General features: G+C 41.7%; 1 protein-coding gene across 1 annotated transcript in view; it reads left to right on the top strand.

Moving 5' to 3' along the window:
- LOC139414171 (low-density lipoprotein receptor-related protein 1B-like) overlaps positions 1-25,132 on the top strand; it is a 195,784-nt gene that overhangs the window by 33,797 nt on the left and 136,855 nt on the right. Inside the window, exons 2-11 of the mRNA XM_071162057.1 lie at positions 1,035-1,172; positions 15,370-15,489; positions 16,307-16,435; positions 18,196-18,456; positions 18,569-18,731; positions 20,211-20,433; positions 21,993-22,179; positions 22,621-22,764; positions 23,317-23,553; positions 24,564-24,744. Coding sequence (XP_071018158.1) covers positions 1,035-1,172; positions 15,370-15,489; positions 16,307-16,435; positions 18,196-18,456; positions 18,569-18,731; positions 20,211-20,433; positions 21,993-22,179; positions 22,621-22,764; positions 23,317-23,553; positions 24,564-24,744 — 1,783 coding nt within the window. The remainder of the gene's footprint in view (positions 1-1,034; positions 1,173-15,369; positions 15,490-16,306; positions 16,436-18,195; positions 18,457-18,568; positions 18,732-20,210; positions 20,434-21,992; positions 22,180-22,620; positions 22,765-23,316; positions 23,554-24,563; positions 24,745-25,132) is intronic.

Below are 25,132 nucleotides of genomic sequence, written 5' to 3'. Positions count from 1 at the left end.
TACCTAAAGAAGGTATTTCTGTTTTTTATTTTTGATGCACATTTTTTGAAAATCCTGTTTTCGCTTTGTCATTACGGTGTATTGTGTGTAGTTTGCTGAGGATCCTTTTTAGAATTGTATAGCTGCAGACTATCAGGTTAGATACGATTTACAGTCGATTCTTTTTTTGTATTGCAATAAGCCAATAATGGTTCGCCGAGACATTGCTTTCTGCTCCCTTCTCAAAACCTATTCATAAGTATTGCGTTAGTGAATATAATAGATGTTGAGTAGCCCTGTGGGATATAATAAATGAAACCTTTCTGTGTGATTTAATTACAAACTGATTCTAGACTGCTTTAAAAAAATGAAAAATACTTTGTACTGATATATATGTGAAGAATTATGAAAAATACTTTGTACTGATATATATGTAAAAAAAATATGAAAAATACTTTGTACTGATATATATGTAAAAAAAAAAGTGAAAATAAAGAAAAACCCTTAAATGAGTAGGTGTGTCCAAACTTTTGACTAGTACTGTATTTATATATTTTTTTCACATTTTCTAAATTATATATGAGCCTCTTGCTGGGATCATAAAAATGGATCCACAGGGAATGGACCCACAAGGAATGGATCCACAGGGAATGGACTCACAGGGAATGGACCCACAGGGAATGGACCCACAGGGAATGGATCCACAGGGAATGGATCCACAGGGAATGGACCCACAGGGAAAGTCAATAGAGGGAAATCATGGGTGTTAACCATGAAGCACCAACTCTAAAGAAAACATTCACGGTATATGTTTGACAAGACTGGAGCAATGATGGGGTGAACATGTGGGGATGGTAAAAGTATACCACCAACACAACAGTCTCGTTAAAGACAGTCTAGCATAGACCAAATACACCTGTGTGTCTTTTGTCATGGGAGAGACAGCTTAACTTTACTGGCTCTCATAAGCCTACAATGTCTTCATGTTGATGACCAAATCAAGAATATTACTTTGAACTGATTATGTTTTTTTATTTTTTTTATCCTCGTTTTAGGTACAAAAGCTGAGTTGGCGAGATGTCCGCCGAATCACATGCAGTGCATTGGCTCCAAAATGTGCATCCACTTCAATAAACTTTGCGATGGAGCGAGAGATTGTGAGGACGGATATGATGAAGGAGTACACTGTCGAGGTGAGTGTGTCGTTGAACGAAATGATGTTGAATATGACAATAAACGACATTCACCAATCGGACTTCATTACCATGTGAATAAATGCAGCAGGCCCTGTACATTTCCCGCAGGATCCAGCCTTACATAACCTCTCAGTAGGACTATAATGAACATGTGTCTAATTTGCAGGCGTCATGCAGTTATTAAGAGACTAGATACAAATAGCTACAGTAATCCTGGCGACCAATGCTCTAGCGTTCATTTATTGTGTCATGTAGGGATGTCAAGGTGGAACCCCAGCACACACTATGTCTAGTGTAAGTTATATTTACCAATAGACCTACTAATTACTCTGTAAGACGAGGAATGCATTTACTCAATTCAACTAATAGGATTAATTAGTCACAACAGAATTAACACTCAAACAATTCCAGTGTGCATGGAATACATGATACCCTACAAAGTAGATGACTATCAGCTACGTACGACTTAGCGTGGTTACATATATCTTCAATTCGAAAGAATCTCTAAGAGAAAATACTACGTGTGTGATACACAGAGGAGCTTACTAACAAGTTCTCAAAGTATGAACGAACATTCAAGCAGAAACTCACACCCAGCCTGAAAGAACATTTCTTTGCACTTTGCTAGTTAAAACAATAGGCAGGAAATCATACAAAGATTCTAATCTAATCAACTACATTAAAATGATAAGAGCACACCCATGTCGCTCCTCTTTCAACTATCCGCCGTCAGCATAACACAGTGTCCCTGTAACAATGCATCCAGAGCACTTACCGTACAATAGAATATATCAAAATGCATAGCTCTTTATGAACTCTTGAAACAATCCAAACATGACAATTTATTCTGAACAAAATTATACATGTAACATATAAAGTGTCAGTCCCATGTTTCATAAGCTGAAATAAAATATCTCAGAAATGTTCCATATAGGAAAAAAAAGCTTATTTCTCTCAAATGTTGTGCGCAAATTTGTTTTCACCTCTGTTAGTGAGCATTTCTCCTTTTCCAAAATAATTCATCCACAATTAAGAAGGAAAGAAATTCCACAAATCAACTTTTAACAAGGCACACCTGTTCATTGAAATGCATTCCATGTGACAACCTCATGAAGCTGGCTGAGAGAATGCCAAGAGTGTGCATATTTGTCATCAAGGCAGGTGTGGCATATCAAGAAGCTGCTTAAAAGCATGATCATTACACAGGTGCAGCTTGTGCTGGAGACAATACAAGGCACTCTAAAAATGTGCAGTTTTGTCACACAACACAATGCCACAGATGTGTCAAGTTTTGAGGGAGCTTGCAATTGGCATGCTGACTGCAGGAACAACCACCAGAACTGTTGCCAGAGAATGTAATATTAATTTATCTACCAAAAGCCGCCTCCAACATCGTATTATAGAATTTGGCAGTTCGTCCAACTGGCCTCACAACCTGAGACCATGTGTAACCATGCCAGCCCGTCTTCTTCATCTGCGGGATCGTCTGAGACTGGACAGCTGATGAAACTGTGGGTTTGCACAACCAAAGAATTTCTGCAAAAACTGTCAGAAACCGTCTCAGGGAAGCTCATCTGCGTGCTTGCCGGGTCTTGACCTGACTTCAGTGGGCAAATGCTCACCTTCAATGGCCACTGGCACGCTGGAGAAGTGTGCACTTCACGGATGAATCCTGGTTTCAACGGTACTGGGCAGATGATGATATGGGAAGGCATAAGCTACGGACAATGAACACAAATGCATTTCATCGATGGCAATTTGAATGCAGAGAGATTCTGTGACGAGATCCTGAGGCCCATTGTCTTGCCATTCACCCGCCGCCATCACCTCATGTTTTAGCATGATAATTCACAGCGCGAAATCGCAAGGATCTCTACACAATTCCTGGAAACCTGAAAATGGCCCAGTTCTTCCATGGCCTGCATACTCACTAGACATGTCATCTATTGAGCATGTTTGGGATGCTTTGGATCGACGTGTACGACAGCGTATTCCAGTTCCCGCCAATATCCACCAACTTCACACAGCCATTGAAGAGGAGTGGGACAACATTCCACAGGCCACAATCAACAGCTTGATCAGGACGGGCTCATAGTAATGGCTGGAACGGAATGAATGGAATGGTAGCAAACATTCCATTGACTCCATTCATCCTCTCAGCAGCCTCCTGTGGAGTCATCATGCCGGGTCTCAGCGCCTGCAAGTCTCTAGTCACGAGTATCACCTTCTCAAATGTTTACACCACAATTTCCCCCCTGTGGATACTCTGCATTGTAGAAAACAATCAGAGGACCCAGAGAACGATGTGGAGAGAGGTGATTAGACCTTAAAAAATAACAGCATTGAGTCCATGTAATAGTTACCACCCAAATGCTTTGCCAGGACAATGTGGAGACTCAAGAAGATGGTCGCCGTCTGCTTGGCCTGCATGAACTTCATGTCCATGGTCATGAGAGACTCGGTGCTCTCCTCGTAGAAGGTATCCTCCCACCAGGGTGTGACGTCAGTCTCCAGGAGTACCAGCTGTCCCATCGTGGTCCTCCATCTCATCCATCAGAAAGTGTGTGACTTGGCTGGACAGGTCAGGCCCCATCATCATAGGCCGTTTCACAGTTGATGACCCATCACTGTTTGTGAAACACTTGGAAAGCATTCCAAATAGCAATACAATGAAAGTACACACATTAACATGATATCATACTCTGCAATGTATGACAAATACAGATTACGAAATAAATGTCTCATGGCAACAATTATAAGTTGTGAATAAAGTTTCACAATCACTAATATGAAAACTAGCCAAGAAAGTTATCCCATCAACTACCTGATCCAAACAGAGGATGAATTAGTTACCTAACAGTAAACTGGCAATTTTGAGGGGGTCCTGGGTGCCACCGCGGTCAAAAGCACAGCACCACAGTGCTGATGCGGCAATACAGCCTGAGGTTCAGTCCTCATAGGACGGCGCACAATTGGCCCAGCGGAGTCCGGTGTAGGAGAGGGTTTGACCAGTGGGGATTTCCTTGGCTCACCGTGCTCTGGCGTCTTCTTGTGACAAGGCCGGTTGCCTGCAAGCTGACTCCGGTCGTCAGTCAAACAGTGTTTGCTCCAACACATTGGTGCAACTGATATCTGGATTAAGCGAGCAGAGTGATAAGACGTAGACGGACAGGTGGGTCATGTTTCGCAGGATGCATATCCCAACCGTCGCCTCTTCCGAGCCCATTGAGGAGTTGCAGAAATGACCCAAGGGACCTGATTTTGGGTGGAAACAGGGTTAAACAATACGCTTGTGACCATACCACCCCGAACACGCCTGTTCAGGATCGGGCCTGGTTAGCACTGTGACAGGAGACCCCCTGGGAATACCAGGTGCAGTAACAAACAAAAAAACATTTAAATAATAAATAAAAAAGTTAACTGGTGATTTAGGTGATGATTGGGGAGAATAATTATGACCATTTTGTATGCTGGCATAGTTACATGCTCCAAATCAGTCTGGAAGTTACTTCTATTCTGAGGACATTGAAAATTGGTGCGCTTGGTGAGAATTTGGTAACTAATAATTTCTTGATTCTTTATTTTGTATATATATATATATACAGTTGAAGTCAGAAGTTAGCATACAGTTTGCATAAACTCAGTTTTTCACAGTTCCTTACATTTAATCGTAGTAAAAATTGCCTGTCTTAGGTCAGTTAGGATCTCCATTTTATTTTAAGAATGTGAAATGTCAGAATAATAGTTGCAATAATTATTTATTTTAGCTTGTATTTCTCTCATCACATTCCCAGTGGGTCTGTCACTGATTCTATGAGTAGTGGGTGGAGAAGTCAGGCGCAGAGAGCAGGGTAGTTCACAAGATGTGGATTTTTATTTTCCAAAAACCCAGAGAGACGGTCACGCCACACACACAAGGGCGCGTAAAGACCCAGTCCAAATAACAGGACGAAACTGACCGGAAAAATAAATACCACAAAATAATAATCACACACCATAAAAATAATCACACACCATAAACAGAAAAACAAGCCCGCACAAAAGCTGGCGGAGCGCCGCCCAAACAGGAAGAGGCACCATCTTCGGAGGGATTCGTGACAGGGTCAGAAGTTTACATACACTCAATTAGTATTTGGTAGCATTGCCTTGAAATTGTTTAACTTGGGTCAAACGTTTCGGGTAGCCTTCCACAAGCTTCCCACAATATGTGAATTTTATGTCAATTATGTGAATTTTGGCCCATTCCTCCAGACAGAGCTGGTGTAACTGAGTCAGGTTTTCTATAGGATTTTCAACAGGATTGAGGTCAGTGCTTTGTGATGGCCACTCCAATACCTTGACTTTGTTGTCATTGAGCCATTTTGCCACAACTTTGGAAGTATGCTTGGGGTCATTGTCCATTTGGAAGACCCATTTGCGACCAAGCTTTAACTTCCTGACTGATGTCCTGAGATGTTGCTTCAATATATCCACATAATTTTCATCCCTCGTGATGCCATCTATTTTGTGAAGTGCACCAGTCCCTCCTGCAGCAAAGCACCCCCACAAAATGAAGCTGCCACCCCCGTGCTCTACGGTTGGGATGGTATTCTTCAGCTTGCAAGCCTCACCCTTTTTCTCCAAACATAACGATGGTCATTATGGCCAAACAGTTCGATTTTTGTTTCATCAGACCAGAGGACATTTCTCCAGAAAGTACAATCTTTGTCCCCATGTGCAGTTGCTAACCGTAGTCTGGCTTTTTTATGGCAGTTTTGGAACAGTGGCTTCTTCCTTGCAGAGCAGCCTTTCAGGTTATGTCGATATAGGAATCGTTTTACTTTGGATATAGATACTTTTGTACCTGTTTCCTCCAACATCTTCACAAGGTCCTTTGCTGTTGTTCTGGGATTGATTTGCACTTTTCACACCAAAGTATGTTCATCTCTAGGAGACAGAACGTGTCTCTTTCCTGAGCGGTATGACAGTTGCGTGGTCCTATGGTGTTCATAATTAGCCTATCAGAAGCTACTAAAGCCATGACATAATTTTCTGGAATTTTCCAAGTGGTTTAAAGGTACAGTCAACTTAGTGTATGCAAACTTCTGACCCACTGGAATTGTGATACAGTGAATTCTAAGTGAAATAATCTGTCTGCTAACATTTGTTGGAAAAATGTCAGAACCGACTTGCCAAAATTTGTGGATTGGTTAAGTTTGAATGAATCCAGCCTAAGTGTATGTAAACTTCTGACTTCAACTGTATATATATATATATATATATATATATATATATATATATATACAGTATAAACTGGTGCTATATACTGTATCACGCTTAAGTGATTCAAATCCAATCCTGCATTCTGAACAGCCAAAAAGCACATGGAATTGGATATTTCAAGACACATTTCAAACCCCCTTTGAAGGTGGTTTGAAAACAGATATAAACCTGATTCCTAATAAGATTCAAATCAGATTTATTTGCCCTCAAGTGTTTGTTTTTTTGACTGTTATTTGGCACATCTTGTTGCTTTCTAGTTCTGTTGACAGTTTGAAAAGTACGCGTGGCAGCTATCTAGCTAGGTTATTGTTTACAAACACATTAGTGAATGTGCTAGAAAGTTAAACAGCTACCTAGCTATCTAGTTGACTGCTGTGGCTAGTCAAAAAGGACTTGTTTTGAAAGTTGGATCATTTTATCCTTTGAGGCTTGAAATGTGTTCTTACACTATGATGTTGAACATTCAAAGTAACTTGTAAATGTCCATGGCAGCCATTGTTGTCACCTTAGCTTACTACATAACTTCTGAGTGATAGGAAGCGCAAGCTCCACCACCAATCAGCCTACACCAGTGTTCACACACCCATATTTTCTAAGACAACTAGTGTAGACAAGTCAGCAAATAACTGCTGTCTGAACACACACAAATCCGATTTGGTTACTTGTAACTTGCTGTTTGGACAGTCAGTATTCCAAAACTGATTTGAAAAACAAAACGGATTTGAGCATTAAGGCCTGCAGTGTGAACAAGGCTTAAGAGTCCTCAGTCAACCTTAGTGTAAAAGACTGTTCTTCAAACCTGAACGGCATCTTTGATCGTTTGAATGATTCATCATGTGCTATGACACTGCAATCACATTACCATATTCATGATACTGAGGATTATTTTTAGCTAGGACTAGCCGACTTCTTTCAAGGAAACATCTTTATCGTGACTTTGTTAAGCAGAATGGTGCAGTAATTGCAGGAAACTATGATACGTGTTTCATAAACAGCTATGGCTATTGTACAAAGCCTACAAAGGATACAACATTTTTTACAACTTAACCTCGAAGGTTGCCATATGTCTTACTTGTTCTGTGTAACACTTAAAACACCGCAGCAACAACAACAACAAAACCGTTGCAGGTGTTGCAGAAAAGAGATGTATAGAAAGCCTCACTGTGAACTCTTTCATCTCCCAGTGGAAATAATCAACTACAGTATTCTGCTCTGCCCACTTTTCCCCGTTTCTCCTCTGATGAATACAAAAGCAGTTGAATAAATACTGCATTCGCAGAATAGAGTTAAGAATAGGAATGTACAAAGACAGAATAAACTGGCATTTTATTTTAAAAAAAGACATAGAATAAACTGCCAACTTAAAAGAGTAAGTGAGGCTACAGAGAGAGCACTTAATGGATCCTGCCGTGTAGAGTGAGTGAGGCGGAGGAAAATATCTCCATCTATTTTGTTAAGGCACGACAAGCAGGCGGCGACAAGTAGAGAAGTTGGTTTACTGCTTTATGCTGTATCGTTAGAGCAGAAGACGTGATAGCAAATACATCCAGATTGACCAATTATCTGTGAATAATGGTCCAATAAGCCAAATTGTAACTTCTGTAAAGGGATGAGGATGCATTGTGTTTAAGTTACTCCTTAAGTCTATGGGCCCTAAACAGTCTCTAAAAAGAGCATACTGTACAAACACTGTGATTGGATACAAAAGTGCATTAGCTCCACTCAGCTCCTCATCTTCGGTCGTTTCTGTTGGCATGAGTGGCTTATTTATGGTCTGAGGACGACAATAGCAGATGGGACATTAGCAACTAATCATAAGAGATCAGTGAGTGAGTTAAGAGGTTTTACTCAAGAGTACAGCCATGCACTCCCAATGAGAGGCAAGGCGGGAGAGATGCAATGCACGTTTCCAAGGAAACATGAGACATTACAATGCACTGAGAATATCTCATCACCCTAATGTTACTTTAGATAGTTGTAATGTGTTTTTTTATTTTTAAAAATGTATTCAAATTTTACAAAATGTACAGTCGTGGCCAAACGTTTTGAGAATGACACAAATATAAATTTTCACAAAGTCTGCTGCTCCAGTGTCTTTAGATATTTTTGTCAGATGTTACTATGGAATACTGAAGTGTCATTACAAGCATTTCATAAGTGTCATTGGCTTTTATTGACAATTACATGAAGTTGATATTACATGAAGTTGATGCAAAGAGTCAATATTTGCAGTGTTGACCCTTCTTTTTCAAGACCTCTGCAATCCGCCCTGGCATGCTGTCAATTAACTCCTGACCGATGGCAGCCCATTCATGCATATTCAATGCTTGGAGTTTGTCACGTTCTGACCTTAGTTCCTTTGTTTTGTCTTTGTTTGAGTATGGTCAGGGCGTGAGTTGGGTGGGCAGTCTATGTGTCTTTTTCTATGTTGGGGTTTTGAGTTCGGCCTAGTATGGTTCTCAATCAGAGGCAGCTGTCAATCATTGTCCCTGATTGAGAATCATACTTAGGTAGCCTGGGTTTCACTTTTGGTTTGTGGGTGTTTTCTTTCTGTGTGAGTGTTTTGGCCACACGGTACTGTTTCGGTTTTCGTTTTGTTCACATCGTTTATTGTTTTGTATTTGAGTGTTCAGTTCGTTTTGAATAAATCATCATGAACACTTACCACGCTGCGCTTTGGTCCGATCCTTTTTCCACCTCTGAATGCCGTTACAGAGTTTGTCAGAATTTGTGGGTTTTTTGTTTTTGTTGAATTTGTGGGTTTGTTTGACTGATGATTGCGCTCACCTTGTCTTCTCCGGACAAGCTTTTTTCCGGATGCCCCAAACAATCGGAAAGGGGATTCATCAGAGAAAATGACTTTACCCCAGTCCTCAGCAGTCCAATCCCTGTACCTTTTGCAGAATATCAGTCTGTCCCTGATGTTTTTCCTGGAGAGATGTGGCTTCTTTGCTGCCCTTCTTGACACCAGGTCATCCTCCAAAAGTCTTCGCCTCACTGTGTGTGCAGATGCACTCACACCTGCGTGCTGCCATTCCTGAGCAAGCTATGTACTGGTGGTGCCTCGATCCCACAGATGAATCAACTTTAGGAGACAGTCCTGGCGCTTGCTGGACTTTCTTGGGCGCCCTGAAGCCTTCTTCACAACAATTGAAATGCTCTCCTTGAAGTTGTTGATGATCCGATAAATGGTTGATTTAGGTGCAATCTTACTGGCAGCAATATCCTTGCCTGTGAAGCCATTTTTGTGCAAAGCAATGATGGCGGCACAAGTTTTCTTGCAGGTAACCATGATTGACAGAGGAAGAACAATGATCCAAGCACCACCCTCCTTTTGAAGCTTCCAGTCTGTTATTCGAACTCAATCAACATGACAGAGTGATCTCCAGCCTTGTCCTCGTCAACACTCACACCTGTGTTAACGAGAGAATCACTGACATGATGTCAGCTGGTCCTTTTGTGGCAGGGCTGAAATGCAGTGGGAATGTTTTTTGGGGATTCAGTTTATTTGCATGGCAAAGAGGGACTTTGCAATTCATCTGATCACTTCATAACATTCTGGAGTATATGCAAATTGCCATCATACAAACTGAGGCAGCAGACTTTGTGAAAATTCATGTGTGTCATTCTCAAAACTTTTGGCCACGATTGTATATCAATGTAAGTACAAAGATTTGACCATATCCCAACCACCCTTTTTCCCTCCCTCCCTCCCTCCCTCCCTTCCACCACATAACATATCCACCCGACCCCCCCTAGTCCCTTCCCTACCTCTCCGCCCTACCCCTTCCACCCACCTCAATTCCTTCCTTCCTTCCCCCTCCCAACCACCCACCCCCAACCACCCACCCCGATCACCCCATATAGCCAACCCACCCCACACCCTCCCTCAATTCGGTCCTAGAAAACAACAATTCTACAGAGATATCACAACAAATAAACAGTCGAGAATACAGGGGGAAAAAAATATACAAACAACTCAATACTGTTCCCAAATACAAAAACAGAAATAAATAAATGATCAGTAAACCTTAGACAAACGTGCTTGGACTGGATAGTATTATATTGATGACTGTACCTATTATGTAATGACGACTGGTAAATGCCTTCTGGGAAACCTTAAAGCATCTCATCAGAGGGGAGCCTCTGCAAGCCTTTAACGTATGATATAAATGGTTGCCATTTTCTAACAAATGTATCATTGGAATCCCTAAGAGAATCATTCATTTTCTCAAGCTTTAGGAAGAACATTACATCGTTGAGCCATTGAGAAGTAGAGGGGGGCTGAGCAGACTTCCACGGGAGAAGAGTTCTACGTCGAGCTAATAAGGATGTAAAAGCAACAATATGGGCATGTTTGGGGTCCAAGGAGAACAAGTCTTACGCAATACCAGAAACAGCTATCAAGGGACACGGCTGCAGGTTCATTTCAAGCACATCAGACATAGTTATAAAAATAGAATCCCAGCAATCTTGTAGTTTAGACCATTGAATGCACATGTGACTACGGTCACATGGTGAGACATGACATCTATCACACTCATCATTTTCATGTGGATGTATTTCAGACAATCTGGATTTGTAAAAATGCACTGTATGTAAAACCTTAAATTGTTTTGAACCGCCAAGACTTTATCAATCGCCTCATCCCACCACTTCTGTGTAAATTCAACACCCATTTCCCATTCCCAAGTAGATTTAGTTTTGTTGGTGGAGTGTTTGTCCAATGACAAAATACGCAGATATATCTGAGAAATGACTGCTTTCTATCGAGGTAATAGAGTCAATATGCTATCCCAGGGTTGGCAAGGGGGTGGAGCAGGGAAGCCAGAAAATTGGGAGGAGACACAATGCCTAATTGGAAGGTAACGGAAAATGTGAGATGGAGGCAAAGAGTATTTAGAGGCCAGGTTGGGAAAACTAGAAAAAATACTATAAAAGTCTTGGAAGAACTTAATACCTTTCCTTTACCCAAAAAATTTGTCCCCAAATCCACATTTTTTAAGAACAGCAAATAGGTACTCCCATTCAGTTCTGTCGAATACCTTCTCTGCGTCTAGGGAGATTACCACCTCAGGGGAGTTGGAGAATTGTTTAGAATAAATAATGTTAAACAGCATTCGAATGTGAAAACATGAATATCTGTCCTTTATAAAGCCGCTTTTTTCCTGTGATATGAGTCTTGGTAAAACTACTTCCAGACGCCTCGCTATCACCTTCGCCAGCACCTTTACATCCACATTAAGGAGCCTTAGGGGCCTAATTGAAGAACAGGAAGTGGGGTCTTTCCCCTTCTTAAGGAGAAGCCTGTATTAGGGTAGGTGGCAACGAGCCACGTTCAAGTGATTCATTATACATAGATAAAAGTAAAGGGGCTAACTTGGTATAGCATTTCTTAAAGAACTCAGTTGGAAACCCATCAGGCCTTGTAGCTTTGCTGCTCTGCATTGACTTGATAGACTGAATAACTTCTTCAATGCCCGAGAGGGGAATCAAGGTCATCTGCAGTTTCAGCCTCAACTGTGGGAGTCTCCAGTTCACCCAAAAATGTAGCCATATTGTCAGTATCTGATGGAAATTCAGACATATACAGGGAGGAATAGAAAGATGTGAAGGTGTCATTGATCCCCTTAGAGTCAGAAATCAAGCTATGAGGGGAATCTTTAATTTGGGGAATCAGACATGTAGCAGCTCTGCATTTTAATTGGAGTGTGAGCAGACGACTTGCCCAGTCGCTATGTTCATAGTAGGTTCCACTAGCAATAGTAACCGTTCTGCATCTGTAGTGGACAAGAGATTGAATTCAGATTGTAAATACAAGCTTTATTCCAAGATACAAACTTTATAGGACTAGGACTACCTATTCCCATATTACTATCATTCGTGTTGTTAGCCATCTAAAATATTGAAATGAAAAAGGTGTGAAAACAGACCAAGCATTTGCAAAGATAACAGAGAAAACTGATGAAAAAAGCAAAGATAGAAACCAAACCAAACCAAAACATTTTTAAAAAATGTGACCAAAAAAATCACTCCCCCTCCACTCCCACCCAAACCCAAAGTCTCCTTCCCCAGCGAATGGAGACGGCAGGATGAAGTTGGCGCAGCATCGGTGCATATAAACAGAAAACCTTCCTGTCCTAACGCGGAGAGGCTCCATAGCACCAGTAGTGAAATACATTTGAAAAGGCATTCACAAAACGGTAAAGTAGGTCAACCAAAACAAAGACCCCATAACAGTGGATCGGAACTTTCCTGGAGTCTTCAATCAGTGCAACAAGTACAATGAATGGCCAAATAAGTGTCCCACAGTATGTTACCCTATTACAAAAAAGAAAAGGGGCCAAGTGTCTGTACATGTACGAATGATCAATAGGGCGTAATAAAGTGGTGAAAAGTCCTTCAGTAAGTATCTAGAAAAAAAAAGAACAAATTAAACAAAGGAAAGCTCTGCTGAGTGGCAATGTAATTTCCGAGACCAGAAACGTACGGAGGTTCAGAAGATCTCTGGGGAGTGTGACCGCATGAGGCTCTGTAACGGTTGGACTGAAGTCGGCGCCATTACCATTCACATTTGCCATCGCGGTTGAAACGTTAGTTACAGGTCTTCTGCTCCTCAGGTCGTGTGACATTTTAATCAAAAAAGTTAACTCATGAACTCACCAATCAAATATATATAAGAAAGTGGAATGCAAAGTACAAATTTGGCTAAATTAACCATTGCGTAAGAGCCTCGTCCACGAGCTTCTTGTCCATTCACATGCTAAACCGGAAGCCATAGTGGTGTGTTGGCATTCTATCCAATATATACAAAACATCTTGACTTATTTTAGATTTACAGATTATGTTCTGTAAAAAATGTAGAAATTAAGCTTAAGTGAAAATATAGTGAAAAGTTAAGTAACGCTAGGCATTATTTGCCTCTCTGATTCCTGATAATGTAGCTTGGCTGTGAAACAGGCCATTAAACAAGACACCTGACAGGGTGTGAGCCTCCCCTGCGCTCCGCTGCCATGGCGCTGTGGTAAATTTACAGCCACATAACTCACACAGTGAATCCTCAAGGTGATTCCGCCATCGTCGTGCTCCACTAACCAGAGACCAGACACAGGACCAGACACAAGTGTTTGCTATGGGAATCAGTAAACAAGATATAGAGCTGTTGGGGTTGGGGTTGATGGGGCTGCCTGGGGTTGATGGGGCTGCTGTGGGGCTGAGGTCTAGGACGCTGGCCCCCTGAGGTGATCCATCTCACCACTAGGAGAGGGTCACTATAAACTACAGTACTTTATTTTTTTATATTTTTTTCACCTTTATTTAACCAGGTAGGCTAGTTAAGAACAACTTCTCATTTGCAACTGTGACCTGGCCAAGATAAAGCACAGCAGTTCGACACAAACAACAACACAGAGTTACACATGGAATAAACAAAAAAGAAAAGTCTATATACAGTGAGTGCAAACGAGGTAAGATAAGGGAGGTAAAGGCAATAAATAGGACATGGTGGCGAAGTAATTGCAATATAGCGATTAAACACTGGAATGGTAGACGTGCAGAAGATGAATGTGCAAGTAGAGATACTGGGGTGCAGAGGAGCAAGATAAACAAATAAATATAGTATGGGGATGAGGTAGTTGGATGGGCTGTTTACAGATGGGCTTTACAACAACACTCTGAGCAAAAGCTCCCCAGTCTCCACAAGCCTCCATACAATTCCTCACAGCAGTGGAACCCTTACCCACATCCATGTCCATCCATGTGGGGGACCATCACCATCTCTGTGGGGAGTACAGACGATGGGAATTGGGGAACAGCCATATTACTCAAACACCACCAGAACAGCCATATTACTTTTCATAGAAGGAAAAGCCGCTATGACTTTTGGTCGACTCCCTAGTGGTGGTGTCCTGGTGAGGCATCATGGGAGAATGAAGAGGCTGTTTGTAATCAGTGGGAGATGGGATGGAGCTGGCCTGGAAATGTTTCAGTACAGAAAGGTGATACTTGTATCAAAGTGAATGCATGTAAATTAAAGTGAAGTTCACTGACAGTAATTGATTTATAAACGCTGTGTGTGATAGCGTTCTTGCCTGCTTGACATAAACAGATATAACTCTGCTTCACACTCCCAAGGTCAGCCACTGACAGGTTTATGAGGAAATAAACGCTTTTGAATGATAATTTGGGTATTGAAGTCATTGCAATTTGTGGCAGTGGCACATGTTGTGCAAGAATATAAATCACTGAAATTTTACCACCAATTTGTGAAACAATAAATACAAGGTAGGTGTAGAGAGATGCTGACAGAACAGCAGGAAACCCCTGTGTGTCCCAAATGGCACCCTATTCCCTATATAGTGCACTACTTTTGACCAGGGCTCTGGTCAAAATTAGTGCAACACAGTATATAGGGATTAGGGTATATGGTGCCATTTGGGATGTAGGCTTGGGCAGCTCTCTGACTGATGCATGTGATCATGAGCAGTTATTGCTGTTGGAGGAAGTAATGAATTACATACAATGGACCTTACATTTGTACTTAACTGATTTCCTGTTGACAGCAACCTTGAAGTGGCGTCTAATTCGGAGAAATGTATCAACATAAGCAGCTTTTAAACAGCAATTCACTTTCTGAAATCGCTGTGAAATAAATCATGCACACCAAATGATAAACAGCTAACAAAGAGATCGGAATAATTCATTTAAAAAGGGTTTCTATGACCTCTTTCGGGGGGGTTCAAATCTTTAACACCTCTTCCCCTTCTGCTGGCAGTAAGAAAGGAAATGACATTTCAACTTAGAAACTTCAAGTCTGAAAGCCCAGAGACATTAGTGACGTATTAACATAACATACCACCAGGCATTGCTATTTCCATGGCAATGTCAACCTCCTACACACGACAATGTTTTTTTTAAAAACTTTGTCTTCCAGAACTCCAGCCAAAGTGCCAAGAGTTGTTGTGTCAGTACGGCTGTGTCATAATGAGAAACGTGACGTTCTGCTTCTGTGCAGACGGCTTCGAGGTGGAACAGGATGGTCGAGCCTGCAGAGGTAAGGACCGACAGCCAACAATTCATCTAAATCAAAGGTGATGAGTGTCGGATATTAACAAACTGATGACAAAAAAAAGAATGGTCACGCTTTTATGTTCGACAACACAGTAAGTCATATTTGGATCATTCTGGAATAACTGCTAAATGGACACACATATATTGTACGCTGTATGTGTGAAGGTGACACTTTTGAGATGTCTTTTTGGGGCCATATTAAGCCAGGTTTATGTACCGGAAAGTATTCAGACCCCTTCCTTCTATTATAAAACAGATTAAATTTAAAACAAATGTCCTCATCAATCTACACACAATACCGCATGACAAAGCGAAAACAGGTTTTTAGAAAGAAAAAAACAGAAGTACTTTATTTACATAAGTATTCAGACCCTTTGCTATGAGACTCGAAATTGAGCTCAGGTACATCCTGTTTCCATTGATCATCCTTGAGATGTTTCTACAACTTGATTGGAGTTCATCTCTCGGGTAAATTCAATTGATTGGACATCATTTGGAAAGGCACATACCTGTCTATGTAAGGTCCCACAGTTGACAGTGTATGTCAGAGCAAAAACCAAACCAGGAGGTCAAAGGAATCGTCCATAGAGCTCAGAGACAGGATCGTGTTTTCGCTTTGTCATTACGGAGTATTGTGTGTAGATTGACGAGGGGGGAAAAAACAATTCAATCCATTTTAGAATAAGGCTGTAAAGTAACAAAATGTGGAAAAAGGATCTGAATACTTTCCGAATGCACTGTATTTAGCTCATGTTTGAACGGGACTTAGCTTGTAACAACTTCCTGCCCTCTCACTGTAGATCACGACGACTGCACAGTATACGATACATGTAGCCAGACCTGTATGAACACCTTTGGATCATATAGATGTAGCTGTACAGATGGATACATCCTACAACCCAACAGAAGGTCCTGCAAAGCCAAGACCGGTAGGATGAAGGATGTATCGTGGCTTTAGTATGCAGCATGTCTTTGATGGAGAGCTTTTACCTCTAGAATGTGTTGTTTCATGAAGTAAACCAAGGGGTTACCATCTAATCAATAGGAATTGAACTTTGTGTTGGAGACTCATCTGGTGAACATGTATGTATAGCCGAACTGTAACACGACCTGAGCTATTTCATGTCTACTTGTCTTTGCTGTTCTGTGTTACTTTGCCCCCCCTTAGGGCCACAGCATAATGTGATGATTCAATCAGGTAACTTTACAATTGTCGCAGATAATACAAGAGGGGTGTTAAAAGGGAGACTACGGGATTTTTGACAATGAAACACTTGATCTACTTCCCCAGAGTCAGATGAACTCATGGATACCGTTTTTATGTCGCTACATCCATATGAATGAGGTTAGAGGTAGTTTTGTCTATGGCATCTGATAGCATGCTGGCACTTACAATAGACTTCCGGGCACTGCGCTAATGCTAGTTAGCAATTGTGTTATTGTTAGTTAGTTACTTATTTCAAACTGCACGCAGAGACATTAAAAATGGCATCCACGAGTTCATCTGACAAGGGGAAGAAGATAAAGGGCTTCATTGCCAAAATCCTGAAGTGTCCCTTTAAGACATAACCATTAAAGGAAAGGATTTAGCAAGAGAGGGAACCCTGATTTATGACTAGCATTACTTCCATTACTCAAGTACCGTGTGAGCTAAACTTTCCTTGGACTGGTAAATCACACTCTTCATGGGTGAATAGAAGTCCAGGCCACGCACACACGCACCCACCCACGCTCACACACACACACCTCCTGACATTCCCATGCTTTCAGCACCCATATGTCTCCCAGGTCAATAACAGTTGTAAAACACCTGGTGACAATCCTTTGTTTACTTTCCTGCTGGATATACAGTAGTGGGCTATCCCTTATAAAGAGATCTACAGTAGCGGGCTATCCCTTATAAAGATATCTACAGTAGCGGGCTATCCCTCAGAAAGAGATCTACAGTAGTGGGCTATCCCTTAGAAAGAGATCTACAGTAGTGGGCTATCCCTTAGAAAGAGATCTACAGTAGTGGGCTATCCCTCAGAAAGAGATCTACAGTAGCGGGCTATCCCTTAGAAAGAGATCTGCAGTAGTGGGCTATCCCTTAGAAAGAGATTTACAGTAGTTGGCTATCCCTTAGAAAGAGATCTACAGTAGTGGGCTATCCCTTAGAAAGAGATCTACAGTAGTTGGCTATCCCTTAGAAAGAGATCTACAGTAGTGGGCTATCCCTTAGAAAGATATCTACAGTAGTTGGCTTTCCCCTTTGAAATAGTCCATAAATAATGGAACCTAAACAGTGACTGGACATTACCAGTAATTGTGAAAGTGGCAGTAAATTCAATGTCCCAAACTAGTTAAATAGTGGAATACTACCATTTTAGCATGCTACTTGCACTGTAATGGTCAGAGCTACATAGACACCTGTAAAAGCTTGTCTATATCAACTTGTTACAGAGAATTAATCAGAGATTTTTGGAAGCAAATGAATGTTTGCCTGATGGGTCATTAGCAGCAAACAAGTGCTTATTATAACCTCATTCAGATGCTCTGTTTTGAAGTGTCTGTTGTTGGATTATATGCCGTAAGTATCCTTTAAGAATGGATGGATGGATACTAATTTCAGCCTCTCTCTCTCTCTCTCTCTCTCTCTCTCTCTCTCTCTCTCTCTCTCTCTCTCTCTCTCTCTCTCTCTCTCTCTCAGATCCTGGGGACAGACCACCTGTGTTGCTGATTGCGAGTACAGGACACATCACAGTCACACACCTCAATGGGTCGTCTATACCCAACCTAAAGCCATTGGATACTAATCAGACGATTCACACGTTGGATTTCTGTTACAAGGATGAATCGTTATGTTGGATCTCCTTTACACACTCCAACGGTCAGCTTTGGTGTGCCACCATGACAAAGTTAAAAGGCTTTTCACAGATGCGAAGAGTACGGATAGGAGAGAATCTAGAGAGTAAGTTTCGTTCCAAATGATGTAGAAATATCTATCATAAGGGTTTGGATGTTGCTGCTCTAACAAAAAAGTTTGCTCTAGTCACAATGTACTTTTTTTCATTTGGTTGTAGATGTGGAACATTTTGCCATTGACTGGCTCACAAGAAACATTTACTTTGTGGATAGAGTAAGTGAAAGAATATATGTCTGCAATGAACAAGACGACGCATGTGTCACAATAGTCGGTCTCGATCTTCAAAACCCTGGTGGAATTGCTCTAGACTCATTGATGGGGTAAGTTGAGAAATTGAGAAATGTATTTTATGCTAGGTTTTTCCCGTCTAAATATGCCTCAGCTTGCCATCAGCTGTTGTACTGGTACCAACACATATGTTTCTGTTTGATTTAAGGTTCCTTGTAGTTTTAAGGTTTTGAGTTCAAGTTTTTTTTTTTTTTAACTTGAAATCAAACTGACTCAGCTCACAACATTTGACAACTCAATTTGAGTAGACCTGTATCTGTATGTGATGCGGAGCTGTACCAGTTATCAAAACCCGAGTGCTACCTCCAGCTGATAAAGAAGCTACGAGGTGCGTCCCAAATGGCACTCTGTTCTCTATATAGTTCACTACTTTTGACCAGAGCCCTATGGGCCTCGGTAAAAAAAAAAGGTGCACTTTATAGGGAATATGATGCTGTTTGAGACAGTCTATTTTAAGGCTTAGACTTCCAAACCTGTGGTATTCCTGACTCGGATTTAAGTGGCTCCTGCACCTTAGCAGTCAGTTGCTGTTAGGAGATTGTGTTATCTTCCTGTGCCACTCACTGCACTCACACGCAACAAAGCTGCTTTGACAACATCACAGTGAGAGGGGTAATATTCCAGGACCAATGTGTTCAATTATTGATGCGATATCATCGGCAATACATTAGTTTCCCCCTTCAGGGGAAAATGACTCCCTTCTACTCCCATGATATCTGTCAGATGACAAAAAGGAATGTAGACAGGTACTATCTAAGGATTCCATGTGTTTTCAATGGATTTCACTTAGTTCAGTGTAAAATGTTTTAGTGTTCTGCTTAAAATGGAGTTGGATTGTCGAAATGAATGGAAAGCGTAGAGCTGATATTGTCTCAGTCTGATACGATCTGATACATTTGTTTTGCATAGACCGATTTACATTTTTCAAATTAGTAATTTTAGGTTTGATATGTTTTTAATAGATGAATCATACAGGATCTTATCAAAAATAAGTGAAGGGTGAAGGTGAACTCTACGTGCAGTCATACTTCTGTTCTGAAGCTCATTGTTGAAAAGAGCCTTGATGCTGAAATAAGTCATTGGCGTGTTGCATTTGGTTGACTGCACCTAGAATAGCTTTCTGATTGGTGGCATTGATTTATTTAATTACAAAACACTACTTAACTGTTCGAATGAGCTTTCAAATATGGTTGAATGAAAACCATCAATTTGCAGCACAACATTGCACGTGATAAATTCTGTATGTGACTGGCGTGTGAAATAGGAGTTACAAGGACGATTGTGATTCCACAGTTTATTTCTCCACAACACCCTTTTCCCTACTGTTTATGGGACCGTGCACATTACTCAATGTTTCAGGTTCAACGTGATAATGTCAAAGTGTCGGAGTTAGCGACAAAGCTCATTCCCATCCGTAGTCCAAACTGTAGGCCTACTGCACATTGATTCTCAATTGTGGTTGGATTCTATTAAAAACAGTTTTATACCCTGGGATTCAACTTGCTTTTCAGGAAAATGTTCTTTACCGATTCGGGGAGTACGGCCAAGTTGGAACAGTGCAATATGGACGGCACCAACAGGACCAGGATAGTGGAGAACAGAATAGAGAAGCCCACAGCTGTTACTCTGGACCTGGTTAGAAAGCTGGTCTACTGGGCAGATGCTGTCCTGGACTATATCGAAGTGGTGGACTACAATGGGAGCAACCGACACACTGTTATCCATGAAAGCTCTGTAAGTACAGCGTGTGACAGTTGTTATCCTATGATCTGCCCATTTCCAATGTTCAATCGTGCTTTGCTTCAGAGAAACCATATACGATTTTTACCAAAGGGCATGCCAGTTGGTCTCACTTTAGGGGTAGTTTGTGAGGACTCAATAAGATAGCCCAAATGACAGAGCCTTTGGTTAAGTCGTGGAGTAGATACTCTGCCGAGTGTGGACATTCTTTGACCCTCCCTTTTTTTACATAGAGACAGCGGTTACGTCCCAAATGGCATCCTATTCTGCTCTACAGAGAGAGGGAGTAGGGTTGAAAGAGATGCAACCGATGCTACTGTACATTCCTGCTGCTGCTGTATCCCCTAGTCACAGCCTTTTCCAATGGATTTACAATGGAGTGGAGGAGCAGGCTCAGCTAGCACATTTGGCTTCCAATTGGTTCTGGGAACGAAGCCATAAGTGAAAATGTTTCCTCTTCTGGGGACACACATTTGCAGGTTGCCGGAAGGTTCCGAGATTGTTTTATTATGGTTTTCTAAACGATAGGTTATTTGAAGGTAATTAAATCATGTTCTGAGAACGTGTTTCAAATAAGACTTTTAATGACACTGCTACCTTAGTTTTGGGTTAACTGTCTTGAACTCCAAGCACAGATAGGACATGCAAACACACGTCTTCTTTGTTGCGGCACGGCATCGGTGACATTCAAACCTTCTGTTTTCTATCCGTGGAATTATTCCACTGTGATAAAACAGCTAGTGTAGCATGCCATGTTTTATTTAACTCAGACGAAGCTGTTCATTTTAGTCTAATCAAACAGACCCCGTTTCAAAGGAAACAATCACTTATTAGGTTCAGGTTGTGGCCAATTACACAGCTGAACTGAATGTATATGTTAAATAACATGCTCAGAACTTTCTTTGAATACTACTCATGTTTTCTTGGGGGTTTTATGGAACGTTTTCTTAATGTTCTGAGAACATGACTTAAATACAACCACGAGGAAACCTGTAGAAAACATTAGGCTGAAGTACTGAAATTCCCACAGAGAAACATGGTTTCTTCACATTCTCTGAACAATTTGAGAATATTACTTTAAATAGAACCACGAGGAAACGTTACGCTGATTGTACAGAAACTCCCACCTAAGAAACATATGGTTCTCAGAATGTCATGTGCTAGCTGGGTATCCTGCGCCATTCCAAGAATATTGTTGGAATCAGTGGCGGCTGCTGAGGGGAGGACAGCTCATAATAATGTCAGGAACGGAGTGAATGGAATTCCACCTATTCCACTCCAGCCATTACCACAAGGCCTCCCCCCCCCCAATTAAGGTGCCACCAACCTCCTGTGGTTGGAATATTGTATGTAAAATCAACCATAGGACAACCACTTTCTCACTGAGCTCTAAGAAACATATGATTCTCAGAACGTTATGTGCTTGCTGGGGGAAAAGGTGTTTACCTGGGGATTAAGTTGAGATGAATGAAACATATAAATGCAGCCCAGCGTTGCTCTATAGCACCGTGCCTCTCCTTCCTCCTGTCACTACTGCTCTCTTTGTCTCCCAGTTGCTGCACCTCCACGGATTATCACTCTTTGAAGATTATTTGTTTGCAACTCGCACCGAGCCATCTAAAGGGACAAAAGCGGACATTTTACAGATAAATCGGTTTAGCGTAGCAGACGTTCAAACTGTAACCACCGTGGAGAATTCTGTGGGAATACGTGTTTACCAGAAACTCACCCAACCAACAGGTAAAAAGAAAATATAGTGTTTCTTGCATGTGTAGAAGATAGCTGTGTGTGTGTGTGTGTGTGTGTGTGTTTGTGTGTGTGTGTGTGTGTTTGTGTGTGTGTGTGAGAGAGTGTGTGTGTGTGTGTGTGTGTGTGTGTGTGTGTGTGTGTGTGTGTGTGTGTGTGTGTGTGTGTGTGTGTGTGTGTGTGTGTGTGTGTGTGTGTGTGTGTGTGTGTGTGTGTGTGTGTGTGTGTGTGTGTGTGTGTGTGTGTGTGTGTGTGTGTGTGTGTGTGTGTGTGTGTGTGTGTGTGTGTGTGTGTGTGTGTGTGTGTGTGTGTGTGTGTGTGTTTGTGTGTGTGTGTGTGTGTGTTTGTGTGTGTGTGTGTGTGTGTGTGTGCACGCGCGTGTGTGTGTGTGTTGTGTGTCTGGTATCTACCCTCGTCTCCTATCTCTCTCTGCAGTCAGGACTCATGCCTGCGATCCCGATCCGTCCGGAAGAAAAGGAGGATGCTCTCACATGTGTCTGCTCAGCGGAAGTTACAAATCCCGATCCTGCCGCTGTGGAACAGGCTTTGTACTGGGAAGTGACAGACAATCCTGCAAGAGTAAGTTCATATTAGGGCATATTATGTCATGTGTTGACGGCCATAGTGTCAGTCAGAGGCAAAGTAGCTTCTATAATTAGTGACAGCGCCCGCGTGACCCAAACGCCTGCACTCTTTGCTCCAGCCTGCTCCTCTGTCAGGTCTCCTGAACATCATATCTAGTCAACCCAAACAACATCGCTAATGACTGGTGAAAAGCCCAAATTCATCTTTGTTTTGGTCGGCTCCAATGCGTCCCGTTAACTTTGTCTCAAGCGTTGCTTTGGCACAGGCTCGTTTTTGGAGTAAGGGATTGATTGATTTGACCAGGTCTAATCAGCCAACCGAATTCTTGCTTTAATTTAGGTCATTGTAATTACCTTATTATTCTTGTCTTAGGATTAAATTTTTAATTTCCTGTGTCGGTTGGAAGAAAAGCGAATCATGTAAATGAATTACACACGGGCAGTGTTCAGGGTAAAGAAGATTAGTCGCTGGTGTTTTGTTTATGTAATATTCATAACGCTTCCTATAAGCACCCTCTTCATAATGCATTATAACCTCCCTCTGCAGAGCCTATGAATGAGGTATTCCTGTTCTACGGACGAGGGAGACCCGGTGTCATCCGAGGCCTGGACCTGAATAGCAAGTCGGAGGCCGAGCACATGGTACAGATTGGCAATCTTGTAAACCCTCGGGCGATCGGCTTCCATGCAGAGACGAGCCACATATACTTTGCCGACACAACCAGCTTTCTGATTGGCCGACAAAGACTGGATGGGACCCATCGAAAAACGATCCTTAAAGATGGTCAGTGCATTCAGATGGTTCTGTTTGTTAGGTAACAACTTCAAGTGACCTTGAGATGAGATATTCCAGATGTTGACAAAAAATAGCACCTTTTAAGTTAATGAATTGAGAATCATGCCAATCACGTTATGTGAGGGTTAAACACATGTGGACAGACGCAGGTAACATAAGATTGTATCATAGCAGTCGTCAACAGACTGTGAGATGCGACGACTAACGAGGAACTCTCGTTCTGGTGCCCAGATATTTTGGACAAATCACAATTTCACAGGTGTTCGCATCTTTCATATTTTGGAATGGCCTCCCGGGGGGCGGCGCGGTCTAAGGCAATGCATCTCAGTGCAAGGGGCATCACTATAGGCCCTGGTTCGAATCCAGGCTGTATCCAGCCGTGATTGGGTCCCATAGGGCGGCGCACAATTGGCCCAGCGTCGTCCGTGTTTAGCCCGGGTAGGCCGTCATTGTAAATAACAATTTGTTAACTGACTTGCCTAGTTAAATATATAATTTGGCACATGCTTTGGTTGAGTTTCCATTTAGAGGGGATGGAAACTTCTCTAGTTTGTTAGTATATTTTCTCATACAACTCCCCCAGAACATTATCGAACATCTGAAGAAATTACGCAAGATTTTAGTTCTGGGATTATGTGAGTATAGTAAGTCCTTTGTCTTCTTTACATCCCTGGCATGTACCAGTACACCTCTGTACACAAATGAATCATAGGTTATTCATACTTTCAAAGGTCTTAAAGTTGGGTCCCCGAATTAGATCAATCTCTAATACCCAAAAGCTTTCTGTGTAAGCAGCACTATTTTGCATGACTTTTGTGTTGTGTGTGATTAATATATCTGCTACAGTAGATTCTAGAACAATGCTTTGGGGTTTTGATTCCATTAACGAGGATCTGGAGACAGTGATAGATTACGCTCCTGCAGGGATGATCAAGTAGAGGATAACAACAGCATACTCTATGCATGACATTTTTTTTTTAACTCACATCCTGTCCTAGACCTTGATAACGTGGAGGGGATCTCAGTGGACTGGATAGGGAACAACTTGTACTGGACAAATGACGGCTACAGGAAAACAATCAACGTTGCCAGATTGGAGAAGGCTGCACAGACAAGGAGAACTCTGTTAGAAGGAGATATGTCTCACCCCAGAGCGATCGTGGTGGACCCTCTGCACAGGTGAGTGTGTCTTTTACAGTTGACACCCTGATAAGATCTCCTTATGTAGTGATGTTTCAATAGATATTGGTTTGTACGTACGTAAGATGCCAGGACCCAATTTTGGTACTGTTTTCAGTAAATTGACTCTGGCCGGGATTGAATCCGATCAGTGGTAGATCCGCGTTATAGCGCGCTTGACATTTAAAGGTCATTTTCACTTGAGACGACATATGCAGCATTTACCTGAATGCGGTCTCCGCAAATGCTGAAACTTTGCCTTGAAAATGTGCATAGCCAACAAAGTTCGACCTAAATCTCCATCTGAGGAAAGGAGCTGAGTTTGGACACATTTTTTGGTCAGTTAATTATAAGAATGAGCTTAAAGGTGAAACGTAATGGCAAAAAT

This window comes from Oncorhynchus clarkii, chromosome 7, assembly GCF_045791955.1.
Source record: "Oncorhynchus clarkii lewisi isolate Uvic-CL-2024 chromosome 7, UVic_Ocla_1.0, whole genome shotgun sequence".
Taxonomy (NCBI): domain Eukaryota; kingdom Metazoa; phylum Chordata; class Actinopteri; order Salmoniformes; family Salmonidae; genus Oncorhynchus; species Oncorhynchus clarkii.
This window is presented reverse-complemented; position numbering and strand designations above follow the sequence as displayed.